The sequence below is a fragment of the Punica granatum genome, chromosome 7, assembly GCF_007655135.1.
Source record: "Punica granatum isolate Tunisia-2019 chromosome 7, ASM765513v2, whole genome shotgun sequence".
NCBI lineage: Eukaryota > Viridiplantae > Streptophyta > Magnoliopsida > Myrtales > Lythraceae > Punica > Punica granatum.
This window is the reverse complement of record NC_045133.1, coordinates 781,391-805,901: the sequence shown is the minus strand read 5'-3', so window position 1 is coordinate 805,901 and position 24,511 is coordinate 781,391. Positions and strand designations below refer to the sequence as shown.

The window sequence follows — 24,511 nt, the reverse complement described above, 5'->3', positions numbered from 1 at the left end:
TATATATATATAAACTTCATAACTGCTAAAGGCTAAAAAATACCCAAATGTTCTGCCACTAAGACACGTTCTCCCACTAAGACACATTAACAAACTTACTGACTTGATCTAAAATCTAGCAACATAATCATAACAAATTCTATCCAACAAACAAGATAACCATAACATCTAAAATATCCCTAGAAATAGGACTTGACCAAACTAACTCAAAGACACCGAGCGACACATAGAAAAGCAGCTCTGAAACAATATCCAACATACTCCTCCTTGGATCAGATGCTGCTGCAAACTTCAATCTTTTCCTCTAACAACTCAAACATTCCAATCTGAAAGGACTTGGTGAAGATATCTGCAAACTGGTCTTCTGTTTTGCAATGCACCAGCTTCACTTCTCCACTTTGCTTGATCGTTCACGAACACATTAGTGCTTCCTTCTTCCACAATCTGAACACCATTGCATGCTCTAGGAGTCTCCTTCAGTCCATAGACTTTCTCCTCCTGTTTGTTCATAGAGCCATCAAGAATGAGTTTTGTCTTGGGCTCTATAAAGCCCAACTCCTCCTTCATTTTATCTATCCTTTTTAGATGGGCTTTGCCTTCTTCACATCCTGCAGATTCTAAAATAGCAACTTTGCAACTCTGACTTTTGTCTGCAATGGACCTTCTCCCTTTAACAGATTGATCATCATCCACCTTAGACTTCATCTTCAGTGGATCCAAAGAAAAAGACTTATTCTTCATTGGAATTTCAAATAACTTATGACCCTTTGAATCAGAAATCAAACAATTTTTCTCCTCAAACATCACCTTGTATCCTTTCTCTACAAGCTGACCAACACTCAACAAACTTTGAGCAATTTTAGGAACATACAAAACCTCAGATATCAGTTTTGTACCAACACAACTCTCTATTTGGACAGTTCCTTTACCCTTCACTGCCAAATACTCTCCATTCCCAATTCTTACTCTTTCTGTTACTGATCTATCAAGCTCCCTAAAGAGCTTCTCATCACTTGTCATGTGGTTAGTACATCCACTATCAACAAGCCAACAACCATTTGAAATACTTGAGCTAAAACAAGAAGCAACAAAGAGTTGTTCTACCTCTTCTTCAATTGCAGTTTGTGCCTCACCTTGCTGCCGAGTCTCCTCCTCCTTGCAGATGATCTCAGCATGCCCCAACTTTTGACACTTCCTGCATCTCATGTCCGGCTTCCTCTAACATTTATAGTGTGGATGATTTCTCCTTCCACAATGCTGACAAGGAGGATGATTTCCCCCTTGGTTGCTATTCGATCGTTCTGCTGCAACAATTTCAGAAGCATTGCCATATAACTTCTTTCCTTTTCCACCAAAACTTTGCTGTATTTTGGCTTGCAAAGCTCCTTCAGCCATTCCTTCTTCAGCAATCCATTTTCTTCTCATCATACTTCTCTGCTCTTGAGCCTACAAAGCACTAAGAACTTCAGCAAGTTTGATGTCTGAAAGTTCCTTAGTGTTCTCCAATGAAGCAATAGTTGCCTCGAACCTTTCTGGTACAGAAACCAAAATTTTTTGCACTAGCCTATCATCCTTCATATCAGTTCCCAACACTTTAATCTTGTTAGCAATCTCCACAAGCTTATCAACAAAATCCTTCACGGTCTCTCTCTCTTTCATCTGAAGCCTTTCAAATTCTCTCAACAAATTTAACACTTTCATACCTCTAATCTTCTCATCTCCTTCATATTCTTCCTTCAAGTAATCCCAAATAGCTTTTGCTGACTCAAGCCTCATGATTCTGGTGAAAACGGTGGGTGATACAGCACCTCATGGCACGAAGCCGCCTTACACACCCAGGATTATAACCATGGGCTCTGATACCAGTTGGATAAATTTTCAAAAAAAATGGGCCTAAATTCGGACTCGAGCCCATATGCAACCCAAAAGCTTAAGCCAATGGGTTACTGGGCCTTTGTCTTTTATAAAGTTTTCACATATTTTCTTTTCAACCGATGTGGGACATTGTATCCTCTCACATCACCATTTTTTCTCCAACATCCCGCCCTCACGTGGTATCGTGTCGTCTTACACGAGACACGTGACCTTAATCAATCGACGAGACCGCACGACTTAATCACACCCGCCCTCACTTCGATGTTGGAGAAAAAATGGTGATGTGAGAGGATACAATGTCCCACATCGGTTGAAAAGAAAATATGTGAAAACTTTATAAAAGACAAAGGCCCAGTAACCCATTGGCTTAAGCTTTTGGGTTGCATATGGGCTCGAGTCCGAATTTAGGCCCATTTTTAGATTTAAAAATTTATCCAACTAAACCAAAGATTGGAGCATGGAAACAGGAATCTTTAGAATGGAGGCTGGTATAGCGTAAGCCCAGGCAGGGTAAAAGCAAAGCTCTTTCTGCTTGTAAAACACCGTGAGGCGAGAAACGGTCATGGACAGCTCCGGAAGTCCGTTGACGAGCTGATTCACAAGGGTGTAGGAGAGTGCTCCCATGTCGTAGTTTGCATGATAGAAATCTATGGTCATTCGGGGTCCAAAGGAACACGGTCATCATGACTGATGGTAGAAGTCGCGTACGCCAGTATGATGATTGTATCGGAGCTCGCCTTGGATTCGGGGCTGAAGCCTTTTGTTCTCGTCACGTATAGACAGATCGTCGCAACCATTGCCACATTCCCTTTTGCTTTCTTCCTCGAAAGGTAAATTTCCATTTCTCAAACCAAACCATTACTCAGATCACCAGCGAATTATTATTATTATTAGTATTATTATTAAATATTGTGAACCTTGAACATGCATGCTCTGTACGTAGTGTATGTAGTTTGTACTCAGTGGGCCTGTGAGCCTTTGTTCTTTGTGGCTGTGGGCCACTTTTTCAGGTCTCTGGACCTTCCTTGGGTGAGTGAGCCGATCTGTGTATTTGAGTGTTCTGTCATTTGTGTATATTCTCATTGCTATTGGGTTTGCAGAAAATAACCCGAGCAGTCCTGTTCCAAATTTTCCTGTGTTCTGTTACAGGGTAATATTCTTTCAGCTCCCCACCCATTTAATATCGTGTATTCTTTTTTTTCTTTTTTTGAAATACGGTGCTTAGCCCAATTTATTTTTTAAAAAAAAATTACACAATACAATAGTAGGCATGATGGCCCTTATAGGATCCTCAAATAGTAATCGGTCAAGTTTCGATGGGCAAATGCTAAGTCTATGAACTCCTAATGAGAGTGAAAGAGCATGATTTGCTAATCAGTTTGTACATCTATAGCAATATTGTGTACATTTCATTTCATCACATAATCTATAGCAATATTGTGTACATTTCATTTCTTCACATATCTCGAACATCGAATCGTGAGTATATTTGATGTTGTGTGCAGGATATTAGGGAATCAAGATTTTTATTTCATTGAGTTAAAAAATTCCACCCCAACAATTGCCACCGCATTGCTCAATACTCTCCCCGCTGCGACTTTTCTATTCGCTCTCCTTTTCAGGTACCAACCCTACGAAGCTAACAAGTTAAACAACCGGGAGGTTTATTTTTTTTATTTTTTTTTCTGGGAAATGAAATAGTGCTGCTCTTTATTATTATTAGTATTATTGCTCTGTTGTGCATGCATCTACTACTTCAGCAACTGTTGCTTGTTGTTGTAAGTTCAACCCCTCTCTTACATTCAAAGGACACCAAGGCCACTAATTATCATATAGGGGGGGAAAAAAAAAAAGAGTACTATTCCCACTTCGAATTTTCATAGTAATTAGAGGATAAACACGCTCTCTCAGTTCTAGTATTCTGAATTCTAAACATTTGATCAAATTGACATGCAATCGCCAAGGAGCTTCACGATGCAGAGAATTCTTATTTCAAACATTGATCAAATTAACAATAACCAGCGAGAGAATCGCATATATATGATTTGTGAACCGATCATGTGTGGCGGAGGGCTAGTGTTACAATGTCATTAATAATTGTAGACAAGAGACAGCTGGGGTTGAACACTATAGCGGGCCAGGCGACGGTGGTTGGGACAATAGTGTGCGTGGGGGGAGCTATGCTTCTTTCCTTCTACCGCAGCCCGGACGTCGAAGGCAACTCCCCCATCTACTGGAAATTCACAGAGAAGATGACCGGCACTAAGACAAAGGACGACTCAAGCAACATCTCAGGGCCTTTCTTCTGCCTGGCTAGCTCTGCAGCCTGATCTCTCTGGTTCGTCATCCAGGTAAACTGATTCAGCTTCTCTCCACAATAATTAGATGCAAAATTCATTCTTCGGCATGCATTGATATTGAAGAATTTTTAATTACTTGATTGATAGTCTTCTTCTGACATAATTATGTTCGGATTTCCTTATACAAATATATCTAACTCTCTAGGCCAGATTGAACACCAAGTTCGCTGCTCCATACGCAAACACAACGCTCATGTGCCTCATGACTAGTGTCGAGTGTGTGGTTGTCGGGGTATGCATAGAAAATGACATCTCAACCCAGTCCCTCAACTCCGGTATTAGGATCATCGCGATTCTTTACTCGGTAAGCTTCTGTGTACATATTGCATGTTAAATACTTTAAGTCAAGTGATCATCAACTCGATCGATGTTCATGTAGGGGGTTTAAAATTTACAGGGTATTGTATGTTCTGCACTGGCGTTGTGTATAATGACTCGGAGTATCAGAAGGAAGGGCGCTCTCTTTGTCTCAATGTTTGTCCCTCTGATGCTCATGATAACCGCTATCTTGAGCTGGGCCCACCTTTGTGAGAAAGTTAATCTCGGCAAGTACGTACTTATAATGATCTTCTTATTTGATCAATACTTTTTAACTAACTTTTTTTTTTGTCCCGTGTGCTGTACGGCTTAATTTTGTAAAATCTGGATTAAAAAAACTATATATTCCTGAACAAAGTGAGATAAAAATTAATAGCAAATAAGAAAAAAATGACTCTATCTAACGATAATAATAAACAAATTTGATATCATTAAGACGTATTTCCATGTTTTCTGTTAATTAAAATATTATCTAAGCAAATCGTGATCTAAGAGTTTCGGTAAATTTATGAGGGAAGGAGTGTAGATGAAGAGGGTGTTGTAAGATATTAAGAGAATGAAAAGTGGGCTATGTATTTTGAGATCCTTATAATAGGAAAAGTGTTGTGATATTTCTTGCTATAAAGGCATCATAAGATTTAATAAATTTAATTGATTTTAATGAGTTATCTAATCAACCTTTAATTTCTCATTTCTGTTATTATATTATTACTCATAATAATAAATTATTGTTATGAATTACTAAGACATTTATTATTTTGTCCCTATTTATTAGGTTTGAGTAAGTTCATATATTATATTATATTGATATAGATTAACCAAAATTCACATTCATTTAATAATGCATGGCTGCTACCGTTTGATGATCAATTCGTATATTTTAATTTATTCAGATGTTTGGGATCGATTCTGATAATTGAGGGGATATACGTGGTTCTATGGGGGAATCGCAAGGAGGCCAAGCAGAGAAGCAATGTAAACGAGGACGAGATCGAGCCAGACCTAGAGTTGCAAGCTGATGCACCGTCAGATGGCGGACATCATGTCCATGCTCAAGTCTAAAATAACTAAATCAATCAGGATACTCAAGGACATATATCGACTAGTCCTGCCATATATGTTAGGTGTACTCTAGGATATTCCGAGTCATGCCTAAAAGCTCGTTACGAGCAAGTGATCTGAAGGGATAAGACTCGATGAGTGGTCATATCCACTTCCTTCCTCGAATTACATGTACAGAAGAATCATGTTTGCCTATTCCTCCCTCATAAACGGGAAAAAATGGTCATCAACTAATTTAATGGGTTACATGTACAAGAATATGCTCATGCTTATGACACTGCCTCCACCTAGCTTAGAATCTATCAGTCTACGTGTTCAAGTCTCATTCTTCGCTGTGAACGGATCCGTGATAACCTCTTTACAAAGAGGTTAAAAGTCCGATCACGATCCAACATGCTAATTCTCACATACGAGGGGCTAACCCCAAAATACCTCCCACTCCTCGTCCAAATCTTATGCCCTCTCAGAAAGCTCTCGCAGTCTTCTATCCCATCTCCGCACTTCAGCCACGCGAAAGCTGCACCAGGAGAGTACACTATAAAGAAGCTCGAGTGAGAGAAAACTGAGTTTCTTAATAAATATTGGACTGCCTGAAAGTAACTACCGGGGAGAGGCTCGAAAACCCGATTCCAGAAGTTGCAAAACCCAGGGGTGAACTCGGGCAAGCTGAAAATCCCACTCCTGTTGACAGCCTCTCTCAGTAACATCCACCTTGATTCCATGCTGTGATGGCTAAAACCAAAGAAGGTTTCCTCTTTGAAAGGGTGGGCCACTCCACAGCTGTCAGAAACGGCTCTGAGAACCTTTGCTGCACGGAGCTGTGAATCCTTGGACACACCTATGGTGCTGAGCTCAATGTACTTGACAATCTTTCTTGCAATAATCTCGTCCTTCACAAGAGCCCATCTAAGGAGAAGACAATGCCGATTTGCAATCGTTAAAAAATAAGTTCTAATATTTTCCTTCCAGGTACACATGCCGAAAGCAAAAGAAATTAGTCAAACTTACCCAATCCGCATCCCAGCATGGCCCGTGGTCTTTGAGACAGTGAAGAGCATTAGGTCGTGATCTGCGGGGGTTGTAATCGGAGTATACTGTGGCCAGTAGTAAGCCAAATCGTGGACCAGTATACCTCCGCTTCGATTAACCACCGATTGCCTTACGAAGCCATCCGGGTTGTTCGGAGAGGTTACAAGCTCAATGTAGGGCCCCGATTTATCGAAAGCCTGAGCATCTCCCTCCCACTTGTACAGCCCAGACTTGAGACAGTCGGTGATTACAGGGTAGGACTGCAAGTATACGAAGCAATATCAATGTACAGATAATTGGAAGGGGTACCAAAACCAGCCAAGACATAGATTTATGGATAATTGGGGCCTGCTTGATCTAACCGAATGGTTCAAAATTATTAAATGCAAAGAGAAGCCTGGCAAGGGTATTATTTATCAACGTAATGCAAATAACGGCCAGTCCATGGGGTTAAAATGTACATTATTTTTCTATAACAAAAGTGGATTAAGCAGAGGATAAACTTACTGATATAAGCCCTAGGCCCCAACTCTAAAGACACAAATATTAGCATTATCTGATGATTTTACATCACACAAATAGCGCAGATCTCGTACATATATAGCACTTACAGAATAATAAGGAGCAGCGGAAACAACGCTCATAGGTTCGGAGGCATCAGAAGAGAGCGCATAGAGGGCAGCCTGAAAGAGCTGTGAAGAGCCTGTTCCGACCACAATGTGGTAATCCTTGGTGATTGCATTACCCACCACTCTGTGTAGCCGAACAACCTCCTCGGCAAGCTCAGGTTCCAAGAACCAGCAGAGATTCTTGGGATCTGAGAAATAACTGGTAAACTGCCACCCCGAGATCACTACCGTAGTTTTGTCTCCCATCCGTTGCCAATATTTTTCGTACATCGTGGGGTCACCGCTTATAGAATGGACAACCAAATCAAGATCACATGGATCATCTTTAAGAACAAGAAAGTACTAGTGGCTCTCTCAGCCAGACCCGGGGAGGGATCAGTTCCAGTCAAATTCAAGACAGCTAGATCATTAGGGGAAAAAGAAACAGTATATACGGTATAAATCCATGCAAGTATATTTCATGACAAAACCCATCTTTTCATAATACCCGAGTATATCAATGACAAAACCCATCACTTATAAAAAGAAAAATGAGAAAACCCATTTTTTTCTTAAAATCTATGTGAGGTTGAAAATTTCCAATGTTGTAAGATTGTGACCTGCCATTAATTCAAACATGACGAAAAGCTTTATTCTCTCTTTATTTCTCCTAGGCATGAAAGAGGATTACTAGGACCGCTGGCCTTTTAGAGTAGCTCTAGGCAACATCCCAGTAAAGAATTCTAATGACAGTGATTACTATCTCACATGGCGATATTAGCAGCCACAGCAATTACTGGTGATAAATGGGCCATAAAATTCCAACTCTAATCTCCTTTTTACTAGCAATTCCTGAGTTGAATCTTGTGAATTGCAGTTGGAAATTATTGTTTTGGTTTTGTTACTGGCTTGCTGCCAATATCATTTGTATTTCTGCAAACATCAAGCATAGACAATAGTTTTTGTATTTGTCACATTGCAAATCGATAAGCTATGGAAAAGATGGAGCTTTCTGCAACTCACTGATCGAGGTTGATAATAGCTTCCCCATTGTCTGTTGTCTCTCCATCTCCAGTAGACGGCGATACTGTTGCCAGCTGCAGCTTCGTGGAGAACATGTTAAGGATCTCCTCCACCTTCACCCTCTCTCGAATAACTGTGAGCATTAAGCTCACATTGATAGCAAGAGAAAGCACAAGCAAGTGTCTTACTGAAAATACAGGCCCGAGCTTGACCATCACTCTCGAAAACTGAGAACTGAAAAATGACATCGTTGAAGTGAAATGTTAAGAGTCATAGCAATTATTAAATTTTAAATAGCTGCAGAATGCAACTTTAGTAATCTCTTATAAGCGAAATATTAGTAGCTAGAAATATGAGGAAGCAAAGCTTTCAAAAACAAAATTTCTGGATGAGAAGGAAAATTGAAAGATGCTTCACTTGTATGTCTATATGTAAGGATCATATCTAACTCATATTATTGAGTTGAGTTTTGGTTTTAATTGGTTTGTAATGATTGTATTGTTGAATTATGAGAAAAAGTGTGAAAAAGTAATAAATAATTAAGAGAAAGTAATGATTAAGTAATGATTGTGTTGTTGAATTGTGAAAAAGTAATGAATAGTTGAGAGAATTTAATATTAAAAATTGAATTGAATGGTTAAAAAAATTTTAAAAATGAAAAAAAGTAATGATTGTGATGTTAAATTGAAGATAAGTGGAGTTGAGTTGAGTTAAAAAATTTTCAAAAAACAAACACACCAAGCTTTCCAGCAACAATGGCTTATCTTCGGATTTCTGTCCAAAATATACAGCACATAAAAAAACACTACACTTAACAAGAACCTTCAATGTCAATTCACGTGATCAGTGCCGTGAGTCAAACTGATTTCGTAATGCACACAAAATAACTTTAAATAGGTGAAAATAATTTAAAAAATCAAAATGAAAACTATAGGACCCAAGTTCCAATAGGAGTCCTCATCATGCCTATGATGCTCATTGACTCTCAGTCTCACTTGCAAGTTCCTCACGCTTCAGTTAGTAGCTAATTTTGCAAGTTTGAACATTAAAAATGTTGATATTGAAAACAAATCATACCCAGCCTGCGCTGCGACAGATTTTACAAACAAAAATAGCTCCATTTATAGCCCTAGAGACATAAACAAGGACGGGACTTAAACCTATCAAAGCCCATAACCTATTCATGAAAGAAGAAGACAGCCAACTTATGAGGGTCAGCTCCAGATACACAAGCAGCATATCAAAATCAATTTCACATATGGTCTTTGAAGAGAGATTAAAGACAGAGAGAGCAACCCCCAAAATAATAATAATAATAATAATAATGAGCACTTGAACCTGCGCAGATGAAGCATTTGGACATTCTGTAGTAAACACGTTGCTCAAGATTCAACTTAGCTTGGGACAGCTGGTAATCTTTACAACATGGAATTTCTCCCCAAAAAGGAAAAGAAAGAAAGAAACTGGGGACTTTTACTGAGTAGTTAACAGAAAAGCAACTCCTAATTCGACTAGTCAGGATGCAGGGATCCTACAAGGAGATGCTTTTTCAGTGAGATTGATTTCGCAAGTAGCCAAATGCAGATCCTAGACAGAAAGAAAACGCCAAGCCTATCAAAATCATGCCACGGTGTCCTCCTAGTTTCAAATTGAGTGAAATTAACTAAATAACATTTCCTCGATATTGCTTTGAAACTGGTTATGTAAGAACATTGTATTTCGGTATAATATGGTAGAGGTAGACCGTATCTACGAGATTAAGATCTGTTTTTCCCAGATTTCTTGCTCCTGATGCTCTGCAGCAATAATCACAGGAAAGCAAAACTAACAAAAGGAGCGAGTCGGAGGGATAAGGAGAAATCTTCGAGAATTAACAATGTAAATGCTCGGTTAGGAAACAGTTTTGTCCTTTTGCTCACTTGGGACAACTTCCAATCAGAACATCTGAGGTGAGCTTATAAACTACAAGCCTACTACAAACCTATCACATGAATATTCAATTAGAAAAGATCTCAAACAACTCATTCAACCCACAATAAATAACACCCAAAAAGTTAAAAATGGAAATAAAAACATTCTCAGCCCATAAAACAAGACAAGAGGACCCAAGGAGCTATCAATCTTCCATAAAAATCCAGACTTTCAGTAAAAACTGAAGTAAGCAAAATGAGTAAGACCCTGAGTAGCCTAATAATGCTCTTGTCCCAAGGAAAAAGACTAGCTCCAACCTCGTCAAAATGCAACCTTTCAAAAGCTAGACGAACAAGCAATAATAAGGGGGTGGAGAATGGCCAAAAACTCAAGATTCGGTCGCCCTTTGCGGGTCACATTCCAAGATTAACAGCTCCGGAACCAAACCGGAGCTTCTCAGTACTGATGAAACAAGACGACAGCCCAGTTGCGAGACTGACCTGAAGAAGGAGAAGGGCCCAGTTGCTGTTTGGTTTGGCCGTGAGTGAGGGAAGTAAGAGAAAGTCGAGAACTTTACAAGTGAATACAGCTGACCAAGCTGCCCCACCAACACCCTTTTAATGGAGACTACGGAGTAATCATTAAAAAAACAAGACGGGACCCAGAAGTTGGAGAGAATCGATCTAGACCGACAGCCGATTCCAGCAGTGCTCTTCTCTTTCTCTTCAGCTAAAGCATCGAATCTTTCATCCGTGCAGGGAAAAGTTTTCTCTTTTTCTTCCGTGGGAATGGGATGGGAGGGATGGTTTTTGGGGGCAATAATGTGGGGGGTGGTGAGCGATCTTTTTCTTCTTTATGGCAGGGAAGGGGAGGGGAGGGGAGGGGAGGGGGGGGCTGAGGGTGGAAAGGCTGAAAGGCTTACAAAAGCTATAATAGCTGCTCGTGCAGTGCTCTGCGGGTTGCCACAAAAGTGCCCATATTACGAGATGTTCTTCGCATACAAATAAATAAATAAAGCTGGTCGTTTGATATAGGGGAAGGGAGAAGAACGTGATGTTGGATGGATATGACAATTTTCTTTTATTGTTATTTTTTTTTTTAAAAGGTTATATATGATTCATTTCATTCCTATTCAGCCCAGAAAAGAAAAAAAAGTTATATGTCCATCCCTGTAAATTCACAGTCTACCCTCCACCACCTACTAACTGAGATTAATTATTATTAGAGAGTAAGCTTATCAAGGTGCTGCATTTTATTCAAAAAGAAAAAACAAATCAACCTGCTAATGCTCATATTTACTGACTGAAATTAAAAGTTTGGACTTTTTTTTGTCTGCCAGAAGTGCTGCTGCAAATCCTGCAAGTGGGTCTCCTACAAGTTCAAAAATCCCAATCCAATCCAGTCCCTGTGTTTTTCTCTTCCTTTCTAAGTTAACCTATTTTAAATGCGTGTGCGTGTACGCGCGCGTATATATATATATATATATAATAAATTATATCGACTCTACTCAGGGCAAATGATGAATCGGATCATCACATCTTATTTTTTTGGTTATTTCTAGTATGCACCACCCAATATTTGAAGAGCTCCTTAGAATCCGACTAATTTAAATTTAAGCAGAGTCGATCATTATGAATAAAGCTTTTTTAATTATAAATTTTCTTCATTTAGAAACTCAAATTTAAAAACTCTATCAAAAGAAAATAAAAAATATGAAATCGTATCATTCTCGGTCTTTGCGGATCAGAAGAATCTTGCTTTTGAGAAGTCATGAAGACCTTTGGGATGGGCAGTGATAAGAACAATTCAGTTGGCCTGAGATTTTTTTGGTACTGCAATTTCGATAGGGCTGAAACTGCCTTTATGGATAAACTCGTACTAAAGCTAGAGTATGCCAATTGCCAAGCTTCCATATTCCCACTAACGACAATTACATTTCAAGATTGGCTATTCGTCAAACTACCATAATCTTTTTCTTTTACCACTCAAACTACCATAATCCGAAACTTCATAAATCTAGGTTATTAGAATCAGATAATTCCGGCCTCCCCAAACTATGATCACTGTTCTTAATTTCCAAATTAGAAGCTAATAAGAAATTTCCAGTCATGGGTGATGATTGGATCGTCACCTCACCACTGATGCATGCTGGGTGTTGACTATTTATTGAAGCTTGGAGTGGAAAAGGAGAAAAAGGGAAAGAGGGGAGAACTTTGATTGCTGACCGTCGAATGTAAAATAGATTTATATTATATATATATATATATATATAAGAGTTAAAAAAGAGAAGTTGACTTGTGTAAGAGAAAAGGAACACCAACCCATTCATTGAACTTTCAACTCAAACATTCATCAAAAAAAAAAAAACTTTCAACTCAAACTCAAACTGCATTTAATTAATTAATTGAGATAAACCTTGAGATTTCATTCTCCTCCTTTAATTTGTTTAATGATTAACTAATGGAGAAACTATTCGTTTATGGCCGTGAGTTGCATGGCTATCATTTCTCTCATATGTTAGTCTATTGGTTTGTGCATTACGTGGTCTAGTGAGCACTTTGTGTTTTATATAAATAAATGTATGTCATATGCCACTATATAATTCGTAATAGAGTAATACAAAATTGCAGCAAGTCAACAATTCATTCGAATAACGATAATGTTATCTCGAAATGATATTTTCTTTGAATGATGTTTGCCGTGAAAGTGGAGAGCTCCATTTTTCTTAAATTAATGCATGATTTGTGATCGTTGGATATCACGAACCATTTAGGAGATGAACAATTAACCAAATCCACCCATCTCCTAATCTCATGAATTTTTGGATCATAACTCAAAAGGATATTAAGGTAATATCAACCTCATCATGAGTTTCGAATTGTGACCCATACAGGAGGGTATCGAGAAGGGACATGAAAGAACATTGAACATCAATGCATGGAAAACTCGATATATATATATATATATATGTATATGTATATGTATATAGAACCATGTAAGAAGCTTTTGATTAGAAGTTTTACTCCATCTAGACGATGCAATGCGAATTTTTATGTTGTTTCTCCGATGATATTCGCGTGATGAATACTACTCGAATATATTTGTGCAGCACTAGAAAGTCAATGGTCTCTTGAAATGAAAATTTAAACACTAAAAGGATGGACGGTATATAAGGAAGAATAAAGAAACTCAATCTAAATGTGCAATTAAATGTACGCGCAACTAAAAGTTCTTCTGTTATTGGTGAATGTGTGAAAAAGTCCTACTTGTGGCATGAAAGACTTTAATTTATTTTTATTGATTGTTGAATATATTAAAGGGGTAATTACACTGGTGGTCCAAAAAGTTTCACTAATGTATCAAGTTGATCAAAAAAGTTATTTTTGCTACTTGATGGTACAAAATGTTTCAAAAGTGTAACATGATAGTACAAATCGTTATCTCACCATTGACACCGTCAAGCGAAGCTGACGTGGCCGAATCGTAGCCAACACGTGGCTCTGATATGTTTTTAGGAGTTGGTGGAACGTTACATGATGGTTCAAACTCTTTTGAAGTTGTCACTTAATTGTCCAAAATGTTTTACAGATGTAACATAATAGTACAAAATAATTCTTTAATTAACTTAAAGGTCCACCTATGTCAATGGCGAGATAACGGTTTGTACTATCATGTTACAATTTTGAAACATTTTGTACCATCAAGTAGCAAAAAAAACTTTTAGGACCAACTTGATACATTAGTGAAACTTTTTGGACCACCAGTGTAATTACCCTTATATTAAATTGTAAAAGAACATGTGATTATTGGCATTAGTTACAAATATTATCTAGTTGAACATTTTCTCTTTATTTGTCTTTCAATACACTAATTAGGCCTCAGGTCTCCTTATAATATATATATATATATATATATATCTAGATAAAATGGTCCAGGTAATCTAACTGTTGTAGATTAACCAACGAGATGTTGAATTCGCTGGTAAACTGACAACAAACAGTAGGTTAAGTCCAGAATTCGATTCTCTCGGGGGTCGGCACTGAGGTTTAATTGGCGAGCCTTAGGCCGTACAATACACCGCCCGATGGACTAGTCAGTTTCTATGACGACGGATACCATCGATAGCAAAAAAAAAAAAACTGTTGTAGATTATAAAACGGATTTATCAGTCTCAAAAAGACTAATCTGCGCCCATACGGTCAGAATATGTGTTCTCCAGTGATTGGGCTTGGCCATCATTAATGGGCGTGTGATATGTACGTGTAGATGCATTTAAGTGATGGGGGGTCCAATAAGTAAGTGAGGAGCATGAGAGAAGGTGTTGTATCCATCAAATGGGAAGAATGAAATTAAAGATTGAAAGGGATGAAACATCTAATATTCTCGATGCAGGAGGATGTTGCATGGGACTGTCTTAATTTTTGTTTAAAGATATATATATATAATTAGAAGGGAAAAAAAATAAATTTGGCCCGTGAATTTATTAGGGTCCACAAAATCAGCCTCATCTGGACCTTCCATAGATTATGGGACCAGATCGTGATGTCCTCGAAGACTCAGTCATAGTGATCCCCTCCTCATGATCAAATCTACCACCACCCCCCACCCCCAATATGTATCCCAAGATTCGTCAAACAGAAGATATGAACATTGATTGTATCCATTATATATACATATTATATCGCGCGTCATCAAAAATGTTGTTGCGGATTGTTTTTGGCCCACGTAACCACGCCATCGTCACATCGGAGATTGATTCAATAGTCTTGTGGAAGCTGCACAAAAGAAGCCTAACTTTGCAAAGTGCCACATGGTCTTCACATGGCGAGAGAGAGAGGCGATCAATGGCGTTGAACGATCGATGGACCCACACTTACTTGCATCGCGGAATCACACATTAATTTCTCCAGGCACATCAGTTGAGCTTGACCCGTAACAAAGAACTATCAAGGGTTCGAGTCCCTCTCGTATAGCACAGGTCGGAGGTGAACCGTGAGACTGTCAACAATGACTCGACACTCGACATACATATACATACCTAATAAATAATACTCATTTCATTCATACCCTCTCTCCCTCTCTTCTTGTTCTCTTCCAATTATCTCATTCAAGTGCAATAAATATAGGGGGTCACTGTCTGGCCGAGCCGATATGTATGCAGCAGATGGTCCTGAGTCTAAGGGAAATGAATATGCGTGTGTTTGTATATATATATATATGTTTGTATGTATGTATGTTTAGTGCAATCATCCAATGAGGAGCATTCCCCGAGTTTGAAATTCTCTCACCTTCAGTTCCCCCACCACTTACCATCACCATATACACATCCCTTCAGTCGGTGTGACAGTTACCAGTTTTTGGGCATGCCGAATTTAACTGAGGCCTCGCACCATCGGTTTAGCTGCCAGGACTCAAAAGTATGTGCACGTGTCGTTCGCTGCCGATAAATATAAAAACAGGTCCTAGTCCATGGACCGGTCACGAGTCTACATACGAAGTCGCGTATGCTCCCCTTAGAATATTTCCTTTTAGGACTCAACCTAAGACGAAAAGCAAAATTTTGTGATGATACTTATTCTCAATGTCTCATGTGATTTTGCATCACCACCAACATTATTAATGGCCGAAAAACTAAAGATTCTGGTAGGAATATGAATGGGCCTGGATCATACGTGAATGAGGCAACAGATGGCATCATTAAGGGCCAAGCAGATGGCCTCTTCAACTCCAAGGCAGGCCCCCACATAGACGCCTTCGCTTGGGAAGGCCGCCTCGCCACGCTGCCAATCATCCCTAACCAACCAGGAATAGAAACCAATTCCTACTTTCAGGTTTGACTTGATTCTAATTCGGGTGTAGTTCCAAGAGACCTCCCAGTCGCAGTGAACAGTTAGTTTCCAGCTGCACGTTGCCTGCCCATACCGACAGGGCAGGAGGAAGAGGAACTCAAATCAAATATCATCGTGCAAAAAATGGAACACCCTAAACCATTCTAAGAGGGATAACTGATCATACCACTTCAGGCTTCAAAGAGCTCGAGATTGATAGAAAGAGCAAAATTCGAATGATCAGCCGAACAAGAATTTAATGTACAGACAACAAAACAAGCTGCAGAGAAGAGAAAAAAAAAAAAGAATATTAAATCCGGCCATCTTTGCTCTCAACTCCTCTCAGTTTCTATTTTCGGGGATACCGTTGCCTCATCAATCTCTCTCTTAGCACAAACTACATCATTTTTCTCCTCCAGCAGTCTTTTCTGCTGTAACTCACTCTTCAATCTACTCAGCTCCTGATCTTTCTCTTCTAGCTTTTCTTGCAATATCAACACCTACAATTCATATCGAATATAGCTTAAAACTCATCAATTCCATGAGGACGAGAAATCATGAATCAGCAACATTTTGTAGGTTTATGAAAAGAGATGAATACCATTTCATTTGATTTTTCAACATCACTTGTCAGCCCTTCCATGTGTTTGTATAATCCTGCAAGAAACGCGGAGGAAGTCATATGAGAGATGCACTAGAAGGTGCAAGGGGGAAAATTGAAAAAATAAAAATGGAAGTCACATACTCTCAATCCATAAGATACATCTTTTGGGTCATTAAGATCATAAGAAATAATTAATCCACCTTTGGAGGCTAATACTCATTCTCACCCGACAAAGAGATCTTAACAATAGAAATTTCAGTAAGAGCTAGGGTTCTAACAACAGAAGAAATGTACGCATGCAATCACAGCAACAGATGCAGCTCGTACCTTCAAATTGACTTCGGAGTTCAGCATTCTGAGATTTCTGTAAAGCAAGTTTCATAGCCAATTCATGTATCTGCAAAACCAAAACAAAGGAAAAAGAACGAGTGTGAAACAAGTGTAACCAAACCTAAGCACGTGCATGGGATTAATCAAGTCGTATATAAAAAAACATGAACCAATATCCCTCTCTTTCTAGATCTTCAAATTCCTGCAACCCCCTCTGTTGGGTTCTCATTGATTACAGGAACATAATTAGTCGTCAAGTAGAGCTTTGATTTAAAGGGGTACTTTCGGAAAAGTAAGAGAGAGCAATAGAAATTATGTTTACACCTGTCCACGCAGCAGGTAACAAATCACTAATGCAGCATTTAGAGGTGGTATTACAATCAAGAAGGGTTTGGTCAAAGCAATCCACTATTCGTCCCAGATATTGATGTCAAGATAACAGCAGATATGTCGACAAACCTTGCCCTCGGCAGCTTGGTTTCCAATCTCCTCATTTTCCTCTTGCAGCGTCCGACACTTTGCCATGAGCATCTTACCCATCTTGCTTTGCGGAGTGAAATTAACAGCGGCAATGTTATCCTGCAACTCTTTCACTTTTTTGTCCTTCTCCTCGACCAAGTTCTGCCATTGTACAAAAAAGTCATCATTAGACGACAGTAAATGCAAAATAAAGATCATCCACCATTTGCCATTTGAATCATATTAAGAAAGAACTAGCAGATATAGCAATTATATGCCCACAGGAAGATAGAGCAGATCCATATGTGAAAAGGCACTGGAAATATTTAGTCAGAAAAAGAAGATGAATGGACTCTAAAACACCGGACAGTATGGAAAAGGGGGGGGAGGGGGAAAATGATCAAGCTTCCAGCATATGCATATATTTGGTTCCCAGTTTTCTACTAAAAGGCGTCTCCTTTGTAATTTCCTTTTCCCTTTCCATAAAGTTTATCTATAACCACGCTAATAATCATCAAGCTACTTTGCTACTATCATTGGCCATTAAAAGAACGGAAAAAAAAGAAGAAGAAGAAGATGAAACTGGAAAAGGGGTGCTTTAGTTAGACGATTGATTCTTAGTCACAAGAGTCAGGAGAGCAAACAAGCAAACTTGATCCAAGATAAACAGAAATTTGAGGAATATGATAAATGGGTACCGGTAAGTAAAATACATTATTAACCATAAGTTAACAAGAAACTAACCTTTAACCGTGTGAACTCTTCATGAATTGCTGGATCCAGTAATAACCTCCTCGCCTGCCAGATAAAACAAAGAGAACTTGTATTAGTCCCAACAGTGCTGGAGAAAATTTCAGTAGAAGAGAAAATATAGTTACAACTGGAAATAGTTTTCCAACTTATGCTGAACAAATACTTTATCCAATACTTTATCCATTCAGTTAAACAAGTCCTTTCATCATTTGCAAAAAATTTCACAGTGGATGTCAGCCAGTTTAGTCCAAGACCAGCTTGAGCTGTTTGCAGACGAACTATCCAGTGAGTAGATGTGCCAAGATTCATATGCTAACAGAAGGCTATGCACTGTTTCACAGGCCTTTACAGCTCCTTCAACGAAAATTAACATGCATCTCTCTTGACAATTTGCTAATGTTTGCTTCAGGAAGGTCTTGGCTTCTTCTTCCTACTGAAGAGGGAAGCATATGAAATTTGGGCCCAAGTCGCATAATCTAGAAACATAAGAAGTTCTATACCTGCATTGATGGTGGCTTGAGTTGGGCTTTCAAGTCTCTCACTGCAGACTGAAATTCAAAGATAATATTGTGTTAGACAATTAATATGGCCAAAAGAAAATATGACGGGAGATAGATTATAAATCTGACCCCAACCATTCTACATAATATTCATCTGAAAATCAATGACAAAGAATCTTCACCTTCAGCTCAGCTATCTCCTGCTCCCGTTTGGCAAATGTGACAATAAAGGCTGCTTCTTTTTTCTTTGCCTTTTCCAACTGTTGAGAGAAATATACATACATTAATGAAAGTGATTATAGAACAGAAACTTCATAGATAAGTAGAGGGGGCAAAAGAAACAATGTCAAAGAACAACCTGTTCTCTGAGTGATTCCTCTGAAGATTTCAGTGTCTGCAGATAGTTGATTACCAATTTGGGTTCTGCAAGAGGGGAAAAATCTCCATGATGCTGTAAACCTCAGAACTAATTTGATGGAAATACATTATAAACCCAACATGAAACATCTGAAAGAATCAGATGCTAACCAGGAGATGCACCGGAAGGTATAAAGGACTCGTTCTGAAAGGAAGAATGCCATTTCTGAATCTCAGACTTTGCAGCTTCAAGTTCAGTCTGATAACAAAAGGACTCAAACTTCAACTAATATTCACATGCAACAAAAATCTGGGAAAGATTGTGCATCAGAAGTAGCCACATTAGTCACTTTACAGGGGTTACCCTACACTATTTTAATCTTTCTTACAATAGAAAGGCAATTTCAGAAGTTTAACAATTTCAAGAGATAGTTGTGAAGTACAAAACAGGAATAAAGAGAAAACACATAAAGCATTTGAAGGCAAGGACCGTAAGGTAAAAGTGCTAGGACATGGACTAAATCAAAAGTGAAGAAATAAGATAAACATGACAACCAGCAGATACGTACTTGGCAAGTTGTGAGGGTGTCCTTACAGTTTTGGAGACTGCGGAAGACAATCATGACATAAGACTCCAAAAAACAAAGGTCAATGATATTGGAAAACACAACAAATATAGACTAGATGAAAACTAAAGTGAGTTCTAATCCTCAAGTACCTCTCACGAAGTGCCAAAATCATCCCCGTTGCTGCACCGGGGGCAGTTTCTTCAACTTTTAAGTTAGCCTGCATAGGTAAACAATCATCAAACTCAAAGCATCACTACATATGAGAGGGAGCAAAAGAGTATCACAAGACAAATATTTAAGGCAGAAAAAGGTACTTATGAGAAAATAAAACATTCTCTAAAGAGAGAAGATACTGAATCTAAGATTGGCATCGTTAAGACCAGCATTAGCATAGCAACATTAAAAGTCGAACAACATATTTAGCCAATCTACCAGCTCAAATCATTTACTTAATAAACCAAAGCAAATTTACCAGATCATATTCTCTTAAAAAAAAACACAAGTCAAACTGGCCTGCTACTGTTAGCATGAGATCCTTGCTTACCACACCCTAGTAAACAGAAGGCTGGCTCAAGCTATTGCTAATAAAGCTTTTGCATTTAGAATACCTCATTACCATCTTTGGAAACAATGAAATTTCTCAGCTTTACATGTTCCAATCTTCGCACATATGACGGTAGCAGATACTAGTCACCAAACTCATAAACATTCGGAACTTCGGCCTTGCAGAAAAACTTGAATTTACACCATTGCAGCATATTATGCACACAATGCGTTACCTTTGCTTCAGTTTCTTAAAAAACTATAGACATATGAAACAAAGGGAAAAGGAAGAAAAGAACGAACCTTCTTTGAGCCGAAGAAGTCATCCTCATCGTCCTCCATATCCCCAAAGCTTCTCTTATTTCCTGCAACATTTCCACACAAAAATTGAAGCCAACTCGAGCACAGGACAGAAAGAACCGAACTTCAATGACCCAACCGTACTCCTCAAATTACAGAAGGAAACCTGAGCGCCGAGCACTGTTGGCCCCCGAGAAGTCCCCCCCAAAATCGTCGTCCTGGAGCAGAAACGCACCATCAGGAATCAGCGCGTACCCCCCAAAAAAAAAAAAGAAAGTCACGAATTTGAAGGAGAGTAGAGAAGCGCACATCGTCGAGCTGATTGTGAGAAGCCATCGGAATCGGATTACAACCCTAGCAAGAGGATTGCTTGTATTCGAAGGGGTTTTCGGTGGTGAAGACGGAGATGGAAGCTTCACTGGGTTGGGTTTGGGTTGGGGCAGACAGCTCCGAGAGGCGAGGCAGCGAAACTGTGCAAATCTGTGAGCAAGAGCGACAGAGAGAAAGAGAGAGAGAGAGAGAGAGAGAGAGCTGAAACGAAACGAGGGAGGAGTTATCCGGTGCTTCCCGTTTCACGGCTGTCGGAGTGTATCCGAACCGGCCCAAATAAAAGAGTCACTTCGCGAGGCCTAGGTCCATCAATTATATTCACTTCATAAGGCCCAGGCCCATCAACAATAATACTCGGAATTGAATTCTCACCCCGGCTTAAATAGAAGACTCAAGTATGAGAACAAGTAATTTTATTTTATTTATCTTTCGATAACTTGAATACCATTCAGTCAAAAATTTTAATGTATAATATTATATGTTCAAATATATTTTGTTGTAACTTTGTGGCAATTTTATATTCAAATAATCTTATATTCGTAAGTTTCATGTCATCAATGCATGCAGAGAAGAAATATTCTTGTTGTTACACTGCGTTTTATTATGCATAGATTTGCTTAGTGTATATACACCAGCTGTCGATTAATGTATATACACAAAATTTCTAGAGCCATAAGAGTGCTAATGCTATCAATCATTAGTTTTTTTTTTCATGCAGTATTAATTATTAGTTTTTTTAATGAACAATTTGAAGGTTCATTCGTCGTTCTTTACGTTTTCTTTCTTAATAGGTAAAGATGACTAGCATTACTCTGAAAATGAAAGTACAGTTATGTCCTGATAGCCCTCAAGCATGTAAAACGAACTAAAATTTGACTTGAGAGTGAATTGGCCTAAGTCAAGAGTGTGACGAGAAATCCAAATACATTACAATATGAGAAACGACCTAAAAGAGAGATAATATCCGAAATTATGCTACTAATTAATTTCCCAAGGGAAATCAAAAGGTCTATGGATTGCTTCAACAAGAAAGAGAGCATCAGTTCTAAAACTAATAGAGTGATTCCTCCTCCATTTTCTGTAATTTTCAGTATTGAAATTCGAATTGATTTCTCAATTAACTTTACAGTCTCGAGTGATAAGACGGATGTGTTGACGCGATTGACGTCACTATTAGTTGGTTACTGATGGAAAGTATCTTTCTAAAAGTTATAAAGATAATTTAATATAATAATTACAGAAAAGAAAAGCTAAAAACATGCTTATATATATAGATAGATAATAAGAATGTTTAAATATAATAGATCAAAGATTTCGATAGAGAGAGTATATAATTGACTTCTTTGATTTATTTTCTATTTTTCGTTTCCTCTTTTCATATATAGTACAACTAATGAAAAAAAAAAGAGCGCCACTAGAGAATAACTTCGCCCCTGCCTCCATATTTCATCATTTCCTCAAGATAACCAATAAGAGATTGTTGAAAATATTAATCCCATATGAAAAAATGAACATATATTTACTGGTTTATATAAGATTTGATACCATCACTTATCAGCTTAAGTTTTTAAGTTGAAATGAATCTAAATCCATATAAGCCCAATAAAAATTCAATATTGTATTAGAGCCTATGTTACGTGTATGAATGCCCACGTGCTTATACACACCAACAACACGCCAAGCTCATTATGTCCGAGAGCAGTCAGAAGAGCGCCATGTGCTACTCTCCCCACCCGAGCATAGAGCACGAAAGAGGGCGGGTATTTAAGGGCACGTGACAACTTGTAAACATAAATAAACCACACCTCGTACGTAAGGACGGGTGTTGATGATATTAATCTCATATGGAAAAGATGAACGAATATCTATTGGGTTTATACGGATTTATACTTATATCACTTAACATCTCAAATTTTTATGAAAACAGAAAATAGTAGAAAAGAAATGAATTATGAATTATTGGTACTCCTTTGCAAACTCAACTTGCTCATTTCTTAGTAATAATCGCTAACTGCCTTAATTTCCTTTCTATATATTTATTCATTTATTTATTTATTAAAACAAAAATATATGAAAAAAATGCTTTATTTTATGAATTAATTAATTCTTTGAATTCTTATTTGCTTAATGAGACAAAGTAACCAAATTTATTTATTTCAATCCTTTTTATTAATTAAATTGATGACTATAATATAAAATAAGTGATTATTGAATAAAGCAGAAAGAAAAACATTTGCAAGAATGAGGAAAGATTTTACACTACTCTTCCTTCCCTTATCAAAATCTTACAACTTTATAAATAAATCTATAGATAGATAGATAGAAATATTTGACAAAAAATATAATGCCCCGCTTAGATGGCATGCCTTTGAATTAACCGCAAAGATGAATTAATCGAACTGTATAAAAACTTGTCCGAACACTGCACGTTGGGCGAAAAAAAAAGGCACTTTTATCTTGTCTTTCCTCCCCCCAACTTCTTTTTTGGGACGACGTTGTTGTTAATTAGATTTAACAAAGAAAAGAAGAAAAGACGGTAAACTCTTGGGTTTAATTAGTCAAAGAATCTTTCTTTTGACAAAATGATAACAAAGAAGATCACTAATTAACAGATGAAAACACACTAATTAGGGTTTGAATTATCGGAACCCGAAATCATGATACACCATTCTTTCATTTGCTCTTTTTACACGAAGAAGATAACCCCTTTCTTCTCTTCCTTTTGCTTTTCTTATCGGAAATCATGGGAAAATGTCTTTTACTCTACACAACCATGTATTGCATGAACAAAAAAAGGAGGCACTTTATCAATCAACCATTTCTCTTCGGGCATGCTATCGACATGCTTTTCTGAAGCTACCATTCTACTGTCTTGGATCCCACAAAGCACACGCTTGGAGAAAACTTTCAATTATTAACATCGTCTAACCGGACAAGCATAGGCTCTCTCATGCTTTTTGCGCTAACTGACCAACAAATTATCCAATCAGTTTTCGACTAATTATCTCTATCCTAAGTGAAGCTAATTATATATGCATAAATCTAGGGACAGTTCTTGTTTGGAAAACATAAAATCAAAACTAGAAGGCGAAGAGAAAAGGATAATGTGAATTCCAAATATTACACTTTTCACCAAATATATATGAGTCGCGCATTACTCGATCGCACAAAGGAAATATATCCGCACATTTTAATGCTAGATGGATTAAAACGAGCTGCTAATTAATTAGGATTAATATGTCGATCGAACTAGGTGATCGGTGGAGTGATATTCAAATATGTCTCGAGTTTTGTATGCCATTTGGGAAACCAAATGGGACCCAATCTGCAGTGTGAGAAGCCATATCCATATTATATATATTTGCCATTAATTTCTTGAAGGGTCAACTTCAATGTTCCTCCTTTTGATATCCTTTTTTATTACCTTTTTCGGCCTCCGTCAAACATGTCCAACAATGGCTGCTTGTTATTTTGAAGCTTCCCGACTCATAATTGTCATGGCCACTTGCACTCGGACTATTAAGAGAGAAGAAGATGAAAGAAAAAAAGAAGACAAAGAGAGGGTCTACAATGGCGCATGCACCAAAAGTTCTCTCTCACAGCCATAATTTTTCTTGCCACCATCACCAACACCCCCATCCTTAAAGGGATTGAAAGCTTTTCTCAGTGTCATGTAATTGTCAGTTTGGCTTTCTATAGACTCACGTGTGACCGAGCGAATCAATAGCTAGGTTTTATGTACATATGGCACC

General features: G+C 38.1%; 3 protein-coding genes across 9 annotated transcripts; 1 reads left to right on the top strand and 2 right to left on the bottom strand.

Annotated features, from left to right (window-relative positions):
- The first annotated feature begins 4,003 nt into the window (after window positions 1-4,003).
- On the top strand, window positions 4,004-5,644 carry LOC116215100 (WAT1-related protein At1g09380-like). 2 transcript variants are annotated; one of them, XM_031550679.1, is made up of 4 exons: window positions 4,004-4,226; window positions 4,386-4,539; window positions 4,633-4,784; window positions 5,447-5,644. In XM_031550679.1, exons 2-4 carry the CDS (start codon window positions 4,429-4,431, stop codon window positions 5,613-5,615), a joined length of 432 nt encoding a protein of 143 aa, XP_031406539.1. In that variant the 5' UTR covers window positions 4,004-4,226; window positions 4,386-4,428; the 3' UTR covers window positions 5,616-5,644. The 2 variants fall into 2 exon arrangements, with proteins under 2 accessions (XP_031406539.1, XP_031406538.1); XM_031550678.1 differs by having other exon boundaries at window positions 4,381-4,539.
- Window positions 5,645-5,727: 83 nt separating this feature from the next.
- Window positions 5,728-11,034, bottom strand: LOC116215099 (tryptophan aminotransferase-related protein 2). 5 transcript variants are annotated; one of them, XM_031550677.1, is made up of 7 exons: window positions 10,687-11,033; window positions 8,464-8,509; window positions 8,276-8,349; window positions 7,256-7,556; window positions 6,624-6,904; window positions 6,220-6,521; window positions 5,728-6,132 (listed from the first exon to the last, which is right to left on the bottom strand). In XM_031550677.1, exons 2-7 carry the CDS (start codon window positions 8,488-8,490, stop codon window positions 5,918-5,920), a joined length of 1,200 nt encoding a protein of 399 aa, XP_031406537.1. In that variant the 5' UTR covers window positions 8,491-8,509; window positions 10,687-11,033; the 3' UTR covers window positions 5,728-5,917. The 5 variants fall into 5 exon arrangements, with proteins under 5 accessions (XP_031406537.1, XP_031406536.1, XP_031406534.1 ...); XM_031550676.1 differs by lacking the exon at window positions 10,687-11,033 and adding an exon at window positions 9,614-10,491; XM_031550674.1 differs by having other exon boundaries at window positions 8,276-8,509; window positions 10,687-11,034.
- Window positions 11,035-16,192: 5,158 nt separating this feature from the next.
- Window positions 16,193-20,960, bottom strand: LOC116215702 (FKBP12-interacting protein of 37 kDa). 2 transcript variants are annotated; one of them, XM_031551524.1, is made up of 14 exons: window positions 20,739-20,960; window positions 20,574-20,647; window positions 20,433-20,494; window positions 19,736-19,803; window positions 19,587-19,623; window positions 19,189-19,276; window positions 19,019-19,083; window positions 18,843-18,920; window positions 18,661-18,708; window positions 18,152-18,205; window positions 17,408-17,569; window positions 16,946-17,015; window positions 16,616-16,671; window positions 16,193-16,514 (listed from the first exon to the last, which is right to left on the bottom strand). In XM_031551524.1, coding segments are annotated over exons 1-14 (1,032 nt in total). In that variant the 5' UTR covers window positions 20,741-20,960; the 3' UTR covers window positions 16,193-16,346. The 2 variants fall into 2 exon arrangements, with proteins under 2 accessions (XP_031407384.1, XP_031407383.1); XM_031551523.1 differs by having other exon boundaries at window positions 20,596-20,647; window positions 20,739-20,958.
- Window positions 20,961-24,511: the final 3,551 nt, after the last annotated feature.